Below are 14,690 nucleotides of genomic sequence, written 5' to 3'. Positions count from 1 at the left end.
ACTCAAGATTCCTAATGCCCGGGATTAGCCTTGTCATTCTCCTCTGAATTCTTTCCAAGGATTCTATATCCATTCTGTAATACGGTGACCAGAAGTGAACTGCGTAATCCAAGTGAGGTCTCACAAGCGCAAGATACAGTTTTAGGATGACCTCGCTAGTAATTTAAAGTGGACAGCGAGTCTGAAGGTGATGATGTTGGCTGACCTCTCACGTACTTCCTCACGTACTACCTCCATATCCTCCCCCTCCCCCATCATGTACTGAGGTTGTGTAGAAGAGGAGGGGGAGGGATACTAGAGGAGTAGGAGAAAGAGAAAGAAAAGTTAGAAGACGGACATGGGGGACAAGAGGAGGAAGATGAAGGGTAGATGAGATGGGGAGGAGGAGGAGAAGGAAGAAGGGAGAGTTTGAAGAAAGGGGGAAAGAGGAAGACAGCGAAGAAGGTGTAGGGGTAGGGAAGGGAGTGGGGAGGTAAGGGGTCGGTGTGTGGGAGGGATGGGGTTAGGGAAGCCAGAGGGTGGAAGGGAGAGGTTATACGTCGCTTTCTCCCTGGGTGTGTGTGTGTGTGTGACAGCGTTGGAAAGCCAGGTGGCCCCCTCAGGTAAAATTGATTAACTGTTCAGGTAGTACTTCCTGCCTCCTCTCGCTCTCCTAATTATCTCTTACACACACACGCACACACACACACACACACACACACACACACACACACACACACACACAGGTATCAGTCGCCGTGGGAGAGCCGTTATAGTTGACATTAACTGCACTTGTTATGTGTCATTAATGAAAGAGTCAACATTTCCTTGACAAGTCACGGAGGTTGTTGATCTACTACTAATAATAAAAATAAATTAATGTAAAGTGAGGGTGAACGGTATTTTACATTCAGTGATTGCATTTGCAATAACCACAAAATCAGCAACACAAGTCCTAATCTTATTGACCTTTCCAGACATCGTGATGAGGTGGCGCTGACCTCACGTGACCTCCCTCTCCCTGATCTGACCCTCCCGGCACCACCATGGAGTACGAAAAGGTAAGTTACTGCTATGTTTTTTCCTGAGATTTTTTCGCCGTGTCTTTCTTGTCACCTAAAGAATGAAGTGCGTGTGTGAGTGGGCGACCACGTTATTTTTTGTTTCTCTTATTTCACGAGTTTAATAAATTATAATATATGAAATTGAAATTAGTTCCATCAACGATTAGTGGCACTTGAGTAGGGAACATTTACAAAAAGTGACACTCCCACAAATATTTTATAGCTGCTACACCATATACTGTAATATACTAAATTGTATATCACTTGTGGAAGTGAATTATGACGGTCTAGACACGACTCTAATCCACGACGCTAAGTGGGGAGACGATGCTAACCAAGTTGACGTGAGCTTAATAGTTACTCCTACCCGTTAAAGTTCATCTATCAGACGATACTAGTGAACCACACATTGCTAAACAAATAGACAACGCTAAGCTAAAAGATGGTGTTAGCCTAAGAGACGAACAAACTGAGTATTAGTAGCAGGTGGTGTTAGCGAACAATATTTTATTCTTGGAAATTTTTCGTAGAACAAATTTCCAATGTCAAAACAATCTCACCAATAACAATCCTTTGGGCCAGTTTAGTCTAAGTTTGCATCGTTAACGACATAGATATACTTGAATTATAATATAATGATGAACTTAAAGGTAAACACGTAGTATTACTATAATTCATGCTTGGGTTAGATGGTGATTATTGAAATAATACCAGTTATTTGTATAGCTCTTGGTTTTATTTATTAATATTTTACTGGTATTCGAGTATCAGCAAAGAAGAGTAGCTGGTAGAAATAAACTTAAATATGTGTTTGTTTACAGCTCTGTTCCATTATATTCATAGTGCAGTATGTGCAGGACTCGCCTCTTGCCGTGAGGGAATGTTACGAACACAACCTGATATGTGGCCATGAAAGACAACAGTTAAGAACTTACAAAGACATTTAGCCACATGGGTAACTTAACACCTAGATGAAGCCAAACCTAGGCTATCTTGGTTGGGTCACCAACCATTATAATTAATAATAATGTGTACACAATTTTCTTTCGTAAATGCTTTATTCAGGTAACTCACAGTATTAAACATTTTTTTTACCACATTCTTCAGGAGAGAATTAAAAAGAAGAGGAAAACTCGCAAGGAAACGTTCTTGTATTTCTCATATAATCTTTTTTGCACTATATTTGCCAGATAAATAAGTGAAGGCAGTGTTCCCAGGCTCCAGTGAACATGATTCATTACCAGCTGTGTATTAAGGTGGGAGGTGCCAATGACTCGCACTCGCAATATTTTATAAAGTTCACGCTCCTGTCAGTAGTTGTGCGTCAAGGAAACAGCTTTTTTATGAAAGCTGTTTACTAATTTACTAAACTACGTGCAGTCTATTGAATTATCTAAAACGCTGTGATAAAAAGTTAATTTATAATCCTTAAAAGCAAAAAAATAATACTAATAATTATTATTTCCAAATCGCCAATCATTCACTGTGGTTTCTTGTTGGTTCCAAATCTCCCTGTCTAAGACTACCGTCCATAAACCTTTCTTCTACTGGTTTAATGGAAATCACCACACAAATGGCGACGTGCCCTGTGACGCCAGAGATCAGTTGTATGCACGGAAAGTGGATAGAACCGTACCATGTCCTCACCATTACCAACCAAAATATCTCACTGATGTTCTGGGTGCGTTGACAAATAAAAGAAAGTTCAGGAGAAATTATTTTTATGTTTTCTGTTTTATGGGTGGCAGTAAGGGCATCAGATCTCCGTCGATTATTGCAAGCCTCTTAGTCCAGCAGACCCACCAGCATATTAAACCTGATTTTTTTTAAGTAAGTTGTTATATGGTTGTAACTTATCATTTGGTATTTTTGTTTACGTGAGAGAAGACCAACATCTCTCTTACCAGCGTTCAGTAGCCTACGCAGCTGCACCTGAGTAGAAAAGGGCGATGACTTAATTTTTATACAAGATACGTGTGCCGACAAAACGATTTTCCTTTCTATTTGCTTTTCTACTTTTTGTTTATAATTTCTTCTGTGTGTCTACTTTCACGTTTACGCTATAGGTTTACCATGACGATTTCCGCCGCTTCAGTGTTTAAATAAAGCTGCATCAACAAAACAAATGACTTATCTGACTCTTTGTACACTGAAAGTCAACAGCGTAACTAGGCTATTGTAAGAAAATAAACAGGAAGTAGAATGTTTTCCATGAAAGCACTTGTGTGAATTTATCCATATTGAATTTTTTTTAATTAGGAAAATATATAGAACTTAAAATATATAAACTGCCCTGGACTATGAATTATAATAGGAAAAATGTCATCCACATGCACCTATCATATATTATTTACACATTCATATTATTTTAGTTTCATAGTTTGTCCCATAAAAATTTAGATTGGGATGTGGTCTACACTAAATTTTGCCAGCTACTGATAAATTTGAAGATACACAAAAATATACTTACAATATAACAATATAATGGAGTACAAGATGATGAGGTTTGTGAGCAGAACACATGTTATTGTATCGAACTAATATTTCAAGTAACAGTAAAATAAATGTAAATGTTTATGTATCAAGCTTGCTAAACGGTAATTCCATATCCTACGTTCAGAGACTGTACTAGATCGGAAACCATATAATTCAAGATTCAAAGTGAGAGAGGCAGATACTGTGGTAGACACTGAGAAACACTTACTATACGTAGGAACTAAATTTCAAGATTGTTTGGTTCATATTTGTGAAACATTGAGACCCAACTTATAAATGCCCGTGTCAAACAATACCGGATGCTGGAGTACAATCGACGCAAACTTATAGACTCCGTACTGTCTATTGAAGAGGAAATGGTATCAGTTGTGAAAACACCAATCTCCTCTTGGTAAGAATGGCCATCTCTTTTTTGTACTTATAATACAAGTTCAATTACCGAGGAATCACAAAAATGCTAACGTACAAATTCTACAACAAAGGCAATTTCCATTCAATCAGTGATGAGCTTAATATGGACCGGACGCAACAACTTGATTGTACGTGCAGGCGATCTGGAATATTTTGATAAAGTTAGATAATCTGAGAAATAAATCAATTACACGTACTGTACCGACTTAGATAAACACATTCCGAGCATCAGAAAGAAATACAGATGCTGGCAGAGGTGTACCGAAGCAAGAAACACGGAAGAATGAAGAATACATGAGCCAGAGAAAAATTAAGGAGATTATTACAGGTATGATAAAGGTTCATATGCAGAAAATCCCACAAGTAAAAACTAAAGACACCAAGAATTCTTGAAGTTTATAAAAAATAGTTGAAGTCCATTAGTAATAGCGGATTTAGTGACTGAGGACGATGTGAATGAAACAAATGTGGCTGAGATAGAGCAAGAGAAAACAGGTGTCTTGTTAATATCCGGAAGTACCAATATTTTCACGGAGAAACTTCGAAAAGCCGTCTGACCGCTTAATCATTGTAGAGGAAGATGTCAGACAGTAGGTTGATAAATCCCCGAGTCCTCCTGCGGTATATACCAGAATAATCAAAAGTGCTGTACTGTATAGGCAGACTGTTACTGGTGAACTTTAACACATCGCTCAGAACCGACAACTGCCTGAAGACTGGAAAATTCCGAAGATAACTGTATCATTCACGAAGGAAAGTCGAAAATAGACAATAACTACAGATCTTTCTAAGTTTCAGATGTTTCACTTACAAGACTACATAATCCAAGGGTCTTTTTGGGCCCTTTACGCATTCGGTGACAAGTAGAAGGAGAGTTATGTTACAGCCTGAATGAGATGTCGACTGTCCTTTCTCCTTAGGTCGGCTTTGCTCTGCCTCAGTGGAACGAGACATCGGCCCCAAAGCCGACAACTGTTGCAGATATTGACTATGAGGCAACAGTCACTGAATGCCGCATAGATCTGCGGCTGAACTAACTCAACACAGCTAGGATAGCTACTTATGTATTAGGATATTTAATTTTAAGGTAATAAAATGGCGGCGAAGATGTGGCTATTAGGGGAGGATGGAGGCAAAAAAAAAAAGTAGTAGGAGAGTAATAAGGGCAAGTCCACTAAAAGTCAGCTAATGGAAGCCTGGAAACGTGGAAAGAAATAATGGACGCGGGGAAAGGGGTTAAGCATAACTAATGTTGTTGTTGTTATTACTGCGCTTTAACATCTAATGCCTTCAAGCACGTAACAGGGTTAGTAATTTCACTAGTCCAACAACAATTAAAAATTATGAGAGATAGAATTCTCTTTTTTGTAACTTATATAGACTCCGTGGAAACCTTCGCTCAGGGTCTGTTTATTACACTAGTCAGCTGTGGTGTTGCTGGATGAACACTCTATTGCATCTTATATTTCTTGCTTAACAGAAGACTGAGAAAATCTAAATGGTTTGTGGTCTGACTGGATTTAAATTTTAAATGGTGTGATGCTGACATCCCACAAGGGTTTGTGGCCAACCCAATCCTATTCGTTATATACTGTACATGTTGTATGTCTTGTGCTGTGTACCTTTTGTTGACGTTACGAAGTTCCGACATGTTCACCCTGACCAAGGCCAAATTGAGCTCTAACTTAATCGTACCAACCTTCAGAAATAGTCTGGTAGTTGGGTACTCAGTTTTCACTCAGATAATTGTAAAATGATGACTTGGCAGGTTATGAGCAAGAAACCACAGATTTTATTTGTGAAGAATGAAAAGGAATTTAATTTAAAAAGAGCAGAGAATGAAAACGATCTGGGTGTGGTGGTTGGCTTGGTATTGTCATTTGAAGGCCTTGTAAATGATGGAGTCAACAAGGCGAACTTCCATTACACTCGGTACAAACGTAATGAGCACATTGGAGGTTCCAGGCGTGCTCATTCCAGGTTCGTGTACTACACAATATAGATGCGTGAAGAAATAGATGTTTTTAACCAGATATTAAGATGCTTTTTTGACTTTTTACTTTTATCCTCTTCATCACTGATCGGCTCGTTAGCTGCTTGAGCGATCGGTCACGTCTATGTTACGCACTGTTGGCAAGTACTGGGCATGCACCGGCTCCTGAATGTACTTGAACCTGCTCCAGTATTGGTCAAGTCTGGTCTTGAAAGAGCTCACACTCGGTGCCGTCACAACACTTTCTGGTAGATTGTTCCAAGAGTTCACAACTCTCACTCCGAAAAAGTTTGCCCTCACAGTTTTCTGGACCTGCGGCTTCTTCAATCTTGAGCTGTGACCCCTTGTGGGGCGAGCGTCCGCCAGCTCCAAGTAAGAACACTCGACTGAGTAGTGCCCCTTGAGATGCTTATACACCTCAATTAGGTCGCCCCTTGCCCGTCTGTAGTATAAGCTAGGCAAGTTCAGGCGCTCCAATCTCTCAGGGTAGTTGAGGTGCAGAAGTGCAGGCACCAGTCTGGTGGCCCTCCTTTGAACATTTTCAACCAACTGACAGTCCCTAGCATATCTCGGGGACCAGACGGGGTGACATTACTCCAGATGGGGAAGTACTTCACTCTTGAAAATCGTTACGAGGGACCGTCTAGATATCTGAACGACCTTCTTATAAGACCCAATAATTTATTTGCCTGATTTACCTTCTTCTCGCAATGGCCCGAGAACTTCAGCTCATTGTCAACATACACACCTAGGTCCTTCTCACATTCAGTCTCAAATAGTGCAGTTTCTTCATCCCGTTGGGGCATAGATACGCCTCCTTGCCGTTGGTAAGGCCTTGGTGCATCCTCTTACACTTCTCAGCAGCCATTTCTTCGGCCATTCTTGGAGCTCACAGAGATCCTTCTGCAGCTCTTCACAGTCCGCATGGTTCTTGATTTCCCGAAATAACTTGGCGTCATCGGCAAACACTTGTATGGAGGAGTGTACAACGTCAGGCATATCATTTATGAAACCAACAAACAACAGCGGGCCCAATACACTGCCCTGTGGTACCCCGCTTGTGATAGGTACAGATGATGATTCCGTGCCATTAATCACCACACACTGTTTGCGGTCATGTAGTCATATGTAGTCATACTGAGAAATACTGTATATAATTATTGTTTCTCAAAGTTACACTAGAGTCAGCATTATAGTTTTTTCTGAAACTTTAGGTAAAAAAATTTCAAGCGCGGTGGTAGTTCTAGTACTCCAATTGCATGCATTTTATTATATTATAGTTGTACCTCGTTCACGAATAAGTAAAGAAAATGGAATACGTAACTTCCGTATTTGTGAATTGAAGAAAACGTAAATACCTGCGACCCTTCTTGCAGGGAAGACTGTTGTAGCTGAAAATCCATCAACTGTAATACTTTACGACACTGACCCGTGAGAAGGAGCAGATTTAAGAACATTTTATAGAGAAGAAAACTTCTTTACAGTAATGTGAATTGAACGGTGGAGGAATTGTAAAAAAATCCAACTTTTGTGAAGTTATTTCATTAAATAATAGCATAAAAATAAAAAGTTATCCCCATTTAGCATAAACGTAATTTGTGTTTTATGGAATAATCGGACGGTTATTTCTACAAAGCTTAATACAAATAATACTCGCCTTCTGTTCTAAGGGCCGTTGGTTCTCTCCTGGGGTATCATCCATAGTCCACTCAGCCGTGCATATATTCTAAGATGTACGGTTAAGAAATTGAAGTCAGTCGAGTACAGTGTCGGTCACATTACCCCCTTGTGGACCGAAAAAGGCCTCGCCACAGTGAGCTATACAGTATACTCAGTGTCCCTAACGTTAGGCGTAAGGGAACAACATTGTATTTTTTTTTCAATTTTTACTTTCTTAAATTCTTACACTATACAATGTTTATAGATTGAACTGTACATTTAGTAAAGAAAAATGCATGATTTTCTGGTACACTAAGTAATACTGTACAATGCTTGAACTTGTGAGAGACGTTTATAGTTTACCTGGGTTATGAGGGGTCGTTATTATACAGCCGTCCCTCTTGTGTATGACACCCGCTACCTACATCCAGGCCTTTGTCATACTCCTGTACACCAACACTTTTACCTGCCTTAATAAAACGTTTCAACATTTTCTTCAGCGGCTCCTCGTTATTACATAATGATGGAGGTGTGTCAGAGCCCCACTCTGCTCTCACTCCCGAAAATACCCCTCTCTCTCTCTCTTTCTCTCTCTCTCTCTCTCTCCATTTCTAAGTCACTCTTTCTCCTCTAAATGTCACACTGGCGTTTAGCCTATTTTGTTAACATTCATTTACTATTGTGATATATTTTCCTTGTGTCATAGATATAGAGGTCTATACTGTATTTCCCCCTTATATATATATATATATATATATATATATATATATATATATATATATATATATATATATATATATATATATATATATATATTTATTTTTTATTGTACATATAATATGGGTGTGTGTTACGTTAGATATGGATAATCATCAGGTTAAGCTTTAAAAGTAACTGTCGTTTCTTTTCATCTAGGGATAATTTTTTATTCCTACAACTTAATTGAAATTAATCAGTAAAATTTGCCGTTTCATTTAAGACATCGTTTAACATCATAAGGTAACCAAGTTGTTCCTTAAGTAGGTTAGGTTATGCGTGAAGCATTTATATGTATAGCCAGTCGGAACTTTAAAAAATACATGGAAGTTATTGCTGCTTCCCAATTATCCTAATGCGTAGGAGTTCTCCTTTTAATGGTGGTGTACTGTGTATATACAATTGTAATGTTCGTACTGGGATATTAATTTGATTGAAAATTTTCATATGACAACGTATGTTAGACTCGTGGACTGCTCACTGGTCCAGCTGCCGACTTACTTTTAGATATTGAAGTAAACAGATAAATATTGGTTCTGGTGAGATCTCGAAAAGCCAGAATCTCCATAGCGCATCAAAATCCCTCACTGGCAACCATGTGATGGTGGGCGTGGCTTAACAGTTCGTGACTTCATTCACGGAGTTGACGCCGCTGAATGTAACCGTGAGTGCCAGTGTCGCGGCTGGTGTGTTGGTGTGTGGGTGTGTATGTTGTGGGTGTTACTTGTGTTGACACTGAAATATTCAGGCATTTACTCTCACGTGTGGTGTATATCTTGCGTCGTGGGACTTACAATCCCTGTATTAAAACTTATCAACATTGTGTGTGTGTGGTGCTTGACTCCCACGGAGCGTGAACTGAACATTTTGGACATAAATACTTCGAAAGCCTCAAGTCACACAGTGAAGGATTACACCGATAAGAACTACGTAGTTCTTTTCTCCTTAGTGACAGGGTGTGACGTGTGTGTGGGGGGGGACACGACGAAGAATCTTTTTTATACTTGCCTTGTGGTTCAGGAGATCTCAGTCATTCTTTAAGCTTTTAGGTTACTCCCCAACTGTCCTCTCAGCTAGTAGATATGCCACGACGGCAGCTCTTTTTTTCACAATACTTGATTTGCGGGTCACTGTTGTGATTCGTCTCCGGCCACACAGTGTATGGTAGACCCGAGAATATACCAACTCTAACTTATAGGAAACTTACTGTCACACTTCAATTTTCATGATGAAACAGTTTGCTAAAATGATAAGTACAGTTAGTAGAGGTCGGAAGTGAGGGGCTAGAAGCCTTGTGAAACAGAGGAAGAAATATGAAGACTGTCTTGAGCATCGATAAAAATAATGAAAATTGATCGACTAAGGAAAATAAGATACTTTAGACTTGTAAATAGGAATGAATGAATATTGGTAGAGCTACTAATGAGGGAAATTTAGGGTAGGAAGGTCGGGGGAAAGCAGATTACGGTAGATGACTGACATTAAAAGTTGTGGTCTCCAGATATATACAGTACAACACCTGGAACGATTAGTAAATACTGCCCGAAAACGTATGGTGGAGGGCCGTGGTCACCAACCCAAATACACGAGGAGAGCATTTTGGTGAATTCATTGACACTGGATGTTTACAATGTCCCTTGATGTTTACGATGACTGAGTCTCGAGGAAGTTACACACTCACCGTGTCGACGGACGGCTGTAATGCGTTCTTTACATTTCCACTTGGTACAGAAGAGGATGGAGTACCTACCTGTGTTTTGAATGTAAAGTCCTCACAACGTACGCTGTAAATGCAGACACAAACATCAAGGGACTTTGTAAACACCCAGTGTCTGCCATGCTGTCTCCAGCCACCCAGGAACAGAACGCCAGGAAGATTCACACTCTTTTTTTCTTCTTTAAAGGAAATGGGGAGAGGAAGACACTTGTGTTAGTGCAATTACGGATACTATTTTAGTCATTTATTCTTTGTATTATAGGTTGAGAGAGCCAATTTGATGCTGTGTTACTTCTGCAGTTCAGGTACAAAGTTAATATTGGTACCTGAAAGACTTCTGGGTCCGTGTTAGAGCGCAAAGTTGACCTAGAAATGCTTGTGGCTCGTGAACCTCGAATTAGACATGATGCTCTCTCTCTCTCTCTCTCTCTCTCTCTCTCTCTCTCTCTCTCTCTCTCTCTCTCTCTCTCATTTACACTATTAACCTCCATGCCAATTTCCATAATGCTTCACCAAACACCGGCTCATTCAGTTGGCCTAATTACCTTGCCTGTCTCTACCTGGCCACCCATCAATCTCAGTCATAACACCTGGGCCTAATTGGTTATAATTAACTTTGATGCCTAACAGGTCGTATGAATCACCACTAATCGCCCATAACGCAATTTACCGTAAGGGAATGTTAACTATTTTAAATCAGTAAATACAATGGAGCTTAATAACTTTTGTAATAATTAGTCTAAATGTGTATGGTGATGTCATATGGGATTATGCCTTATTGAGGTCTATAATTAGTATGGGACAATATATGGTAGGAATCTATAGCTGTCATGGTACAATAGTCTTTGAGCTCTATAACTGTCATTGAACAGTAAGTCTTAACTCTTGGAACAATACATTTTTGAGCTCTATTATTACCATGGTACAGTAAGTCTTAAAACTTTATAACTAAAGGAACAAATAAGTCTTTTAGAACAGTTAGACTTATTTAAAATATTAAGTACCACGGAACATTAAGAAAAAAAACTCGTAAATGATCAAGTGAAGGATGATTAGCTGTACGTATCATACTTATCATTGCGACACATAATTAGTTTATCTTAAGCAGCAGAAGTCTTGTGTAGCATAATTGATCACTTGGCGTATAATTGGGCTTCGTGTACCAGAAGTTAACGTTCGAGGTCACAGCCTTTCGGTCGCAGGTATAATACTTTGGTAGACAATTAATTACGAGTGTTATGATACAAGGAACTGTCTGGTAATTATTGCACCACATTAATTTTCGATGTGGAAATGAGCGCCAGTGTAGGCAGAAGGCGGGCGAGCGTTCTCTTGGTTTAGCTAACGTTGAGTGATTACTACTAGGTGAAGGGGAGAACCAGGTGTTGTTGATCGCTCGTACAGGTGCTGGATTGGTGGTACGGGTGTAAGAGTATAAGGGAGTATGTTAACAATATCAGAGTATTTCCATGGCTCATACCAAATTTCTCCACAAACCTCAGCTGTGGGACAAACTAACACAAAATATGGCGTTTAAATCGCGTTGAGACTTTAATTTAGGTTTATTTTCTTGTATCCAGTGTACGAAATGTAACATACGAATCTTTCAGCATCACACCGCTAGTTTACTTTTTGGCGAGTGTTATCGGTGTTTGGTGAATGACGTTTATTTGTTGCTCATGAGTCTGGCTCCACCGCGCCTTAGAGGGATGGTTATTATAAGGTTAAGATAAAGTGATAGTTATATTGTCTTTAATTCACTGGAAACTTTATATTGGTTTAGCTTCAGGTACAGGTGGTGGTCAGGGGTGTTCTGATAAGTTTATTGGGGGTGTACAGTGTAGGTTATGTTTCCATGAATGATTGTATGGCCAGGTCCATATTGGGAAGCATATGCTCCCGGAAGTCTTAATTCTTTAGTCTTAGTTGACGATCATTTAAAATTTTAGTGTTTAAAAACTGTTGATTTGTAAAAACTAGAGTTTAAAACGAGATGGTAATTTTAAGATTCCTGAACATTGAGTTGACGCTATTTACAGGATATAGCCTCAAGGACTCGTGCTATCATACGCAGACGAGGAAATGTGATGTAGGTAACAAGGAGAACATGACGAGTGATAGCGAGGAAGGCAGACAGGTAGTGTTGTGCATGGTGTGGGGAAGGGGGGGAGGTCCATATGATTTACTGTAGGAGGATGGACTGAACTTACGGAGTGTAACTGTGGTGTAACGGACGGAGATTATTTCAGTCTGTGGTTGTTTGTTCGTGTGTGTGTGTGCTGGTACTGCCTTACTGTTGTTAATCACACACACACAGGTCAGAGGTCAGCTTCACGAAACTGTCCACGTTTTTTTTTTTTTTTTTTTTTTTTTTTTTTTTTTTTTTTTTTTTTTTTTTTTTTTTTTTTTTTTTTTTTTTTTTTTTTTTTTTTTTTTTTTTTTTTTTTTTTTTCATCTTCAGGTTCCCCACTCTCAGCCCGATCGCTCATCTTTCAACTACGTCCTCCCAGCACCCCAGCCTCTGGTGGTCTCCATTCCTGGCTCCTGTAGAAAGGGTGGGCTGGTGGTGGGGAGAGGTGGCTGTGGCGTAGAGAGGCTGTGGTGGGTAGGGGAGAGGTGGTAGTGGTGTAGGGGAGAGGTGGTAGTGGTGGTAAGGGGAGAGGTTGTGGTGGGGAGGAGGTGGCTGGGTGGTAGGGAGGCAATGGGTGGTAGGGGAGAGGCTGTTGTGGGTGGTAGGGGAGAGGTGGTTGTGGTGGTAGGAGGCAGGGGAGAGGCTGGGAGAGGTGGCTGTGGTGGAGGTAGAGGCCTGTCAAGACAGAGAGGTTGTGGGTGGTTGTGGTAGGAGAGGTGGCTGTGGAGGCATGGTGGTAGAGTGAGAGGCACACAGATGTAGGGGAGAGGTGGTTGCAGAGGAGGCTGGGGAGGAGGCAGTAGGGGAGAGGTTGTGGCAGGAGATGGTGGCATGAGGTACGTGTAGGGAGGTGCGTAGGGAGAGGTGGCTTGTGGTGGTAGGAGGTGGCTGTGCAGGGAGAGAGGTAGGAGGTTGTTGTGATGGGAGGAGGTGGGTAGGGGAGAGGTGGTCAGGATGCAAGAGGGGAGAGGTGGTTGTGGTAGGGAGAGGTGGGCAGTGGTGGTGGAGAGTCATGTGATGTAGGGGAGAGGTGGTTGTAGGGGAGAGGTGGTTGTGGTGGTAGGAGGTTGTTGTGTGAGAGGTGGGGAGGGGAAGGTGTGAGAGGTTGTTGTGGTGGTAGAGAGGAGGCTGGGTGGTAGGGGAGAGGCCTAATGTGTGGGAGAGTGGCAGGTGGTAGTGTGAGGCGTGTCAGGAAAGAGGTGGCTGCAGAGGCCTGTGGTGGTAGGGAGAGGTGGTTATGGTGGTAGGGGAGAGGTGGTTGTGGTGGTAGGGAGAGGTGTGTAGTAGGTGAATAAGTGACAACACATTTAAACACAGTCAGATGATATATCACACACTGCACCATTATCACACATTACTGTTTGTATGACAGGAGACTGATTGGCGTTTCCCTTGTGTGTGTGTGTGTGCACCATGTGTGTGTGTGTGTGTGTGTGTGTGTGTGTGTGTGTGTATGTATGTATAATGTAGGTGTGCGGCAGACTAGGGTCAGACCACATCCGGTGTGACACGCACTGGTGCTACCCTCACCAAATACACCCCACATCTAGGCCACACCTCAATGATCCAGGCCACACCCCAATACTGAGTAACACACCACCACCCAGGCCACACCCCACGACTCAGCCACACCCCTGGCCACATCCAGCCACCACTGACCCAGCCACACCCCTACCACATCCAGGTAACATATACCTTGCTTGACTGGTGTCATACCCTACCACAGGTTGACACCTCAATTACCCAGGTAACACACTCACTACTTAGGCCACAATTCTCACCAACACTTCGAGTGTCTACTAATTTGCAACACGAATGAGCTTAATTGTCTCCCAACCATTAACACTAACTTTAACAATCACACTGACTATAAAACTGTGTGTGTGTGTGTGTGTGTGTGTGTGTGTGTGTGTGTGTGTGTGTGTGTGTGTGTGTGTGTGTGTGAAGAGAGAGGGGATACAGTGAATATTATATGTACTGGGAGGATTTGCAGAATTCTTTAATGGTGTGGAACAGTGACCGTGTTGCCTGGAGGTTGTAGTGTCTGTGTACTAATAGAGACCGGTGGTACAGTCTGGTGCTCGAACTGAAGACCTTAAGTTATGAACACCGTGTGAGGGAGCTGTTTAGGTACACACGTAAGCCGAGACAAAAACATCTTCTTACCCCGTGCTGTGGGCGTGTGCAGCAGGTCAACCTTGCCACTTGTTAGGTCTCCAAATGTCTTGGCTTTCGAGAGACGACTGAACACACATTGTGATTTATCAAGATGTTGTTAACTGTTGCGAAGCTTCAAATACATATTATAGCGCTACAAACTTGTTCCGTATAGTTACATGATCACCTAGACCTGCCAATGTCCAGAAAGAATTTGCTTACTTTAGTTAATCATTTATTCAGTATCTCGGTAATTAAGTAAGTAGGTGCAGGTTACACTTAAGGGGAGACGTGGGCACCTTCTTGTCTGGAGGAGCAAGATGAAGG

General features: G+C 41.2%; 1 protein-coding gene across 1 annotated transcript in view; it reads left to right on the top strand.

Annotated features, from left to right (window-relative positions):
- Positions 1 to 14,690, top strand: part of LOC121871703 (unconventional myosin-XV-like) — a 176,799-nt gene that overhangs the window by 94,749 nt on the left and 67,360 nt on the right. The window contains exon 2 of the mRNA XM_042374114.1: positions 957 to 1,040. Coding sequence (XP_042230048.1) covers positions 1,026 to 1,040 — 15 coding nt within the window. The 5' untranslated portion in view covers positions 957 to 1,025. The remainder of the gene's footprint in view (positions 1 to 956; positions 1,041 to 14,690) is intronic.

The sequence above is a fragment of the Homarus americanus genome, unplaced genomic scaffold (genome assembly GCF_018991925.1).
Source record: "Homarus americanus isolate GMGI-L3 unplaced genomic scaffold, GMGI_Hamer_2.0 scaffold39675, whole genome shotgun sequence".
Taxonomy (NCBI): domain Eukaryota; kingdom Metazoa; phylum Arthropoda; class Malacostraca; order Decapoda; family Nephropidae; genus Homarus; species Homarus americanus.
The sequence above is the reverse complement of the archived record's forward strand: the minus strand, read 5'-3'. Positions and strand labels throughout refer to the sequence as shown.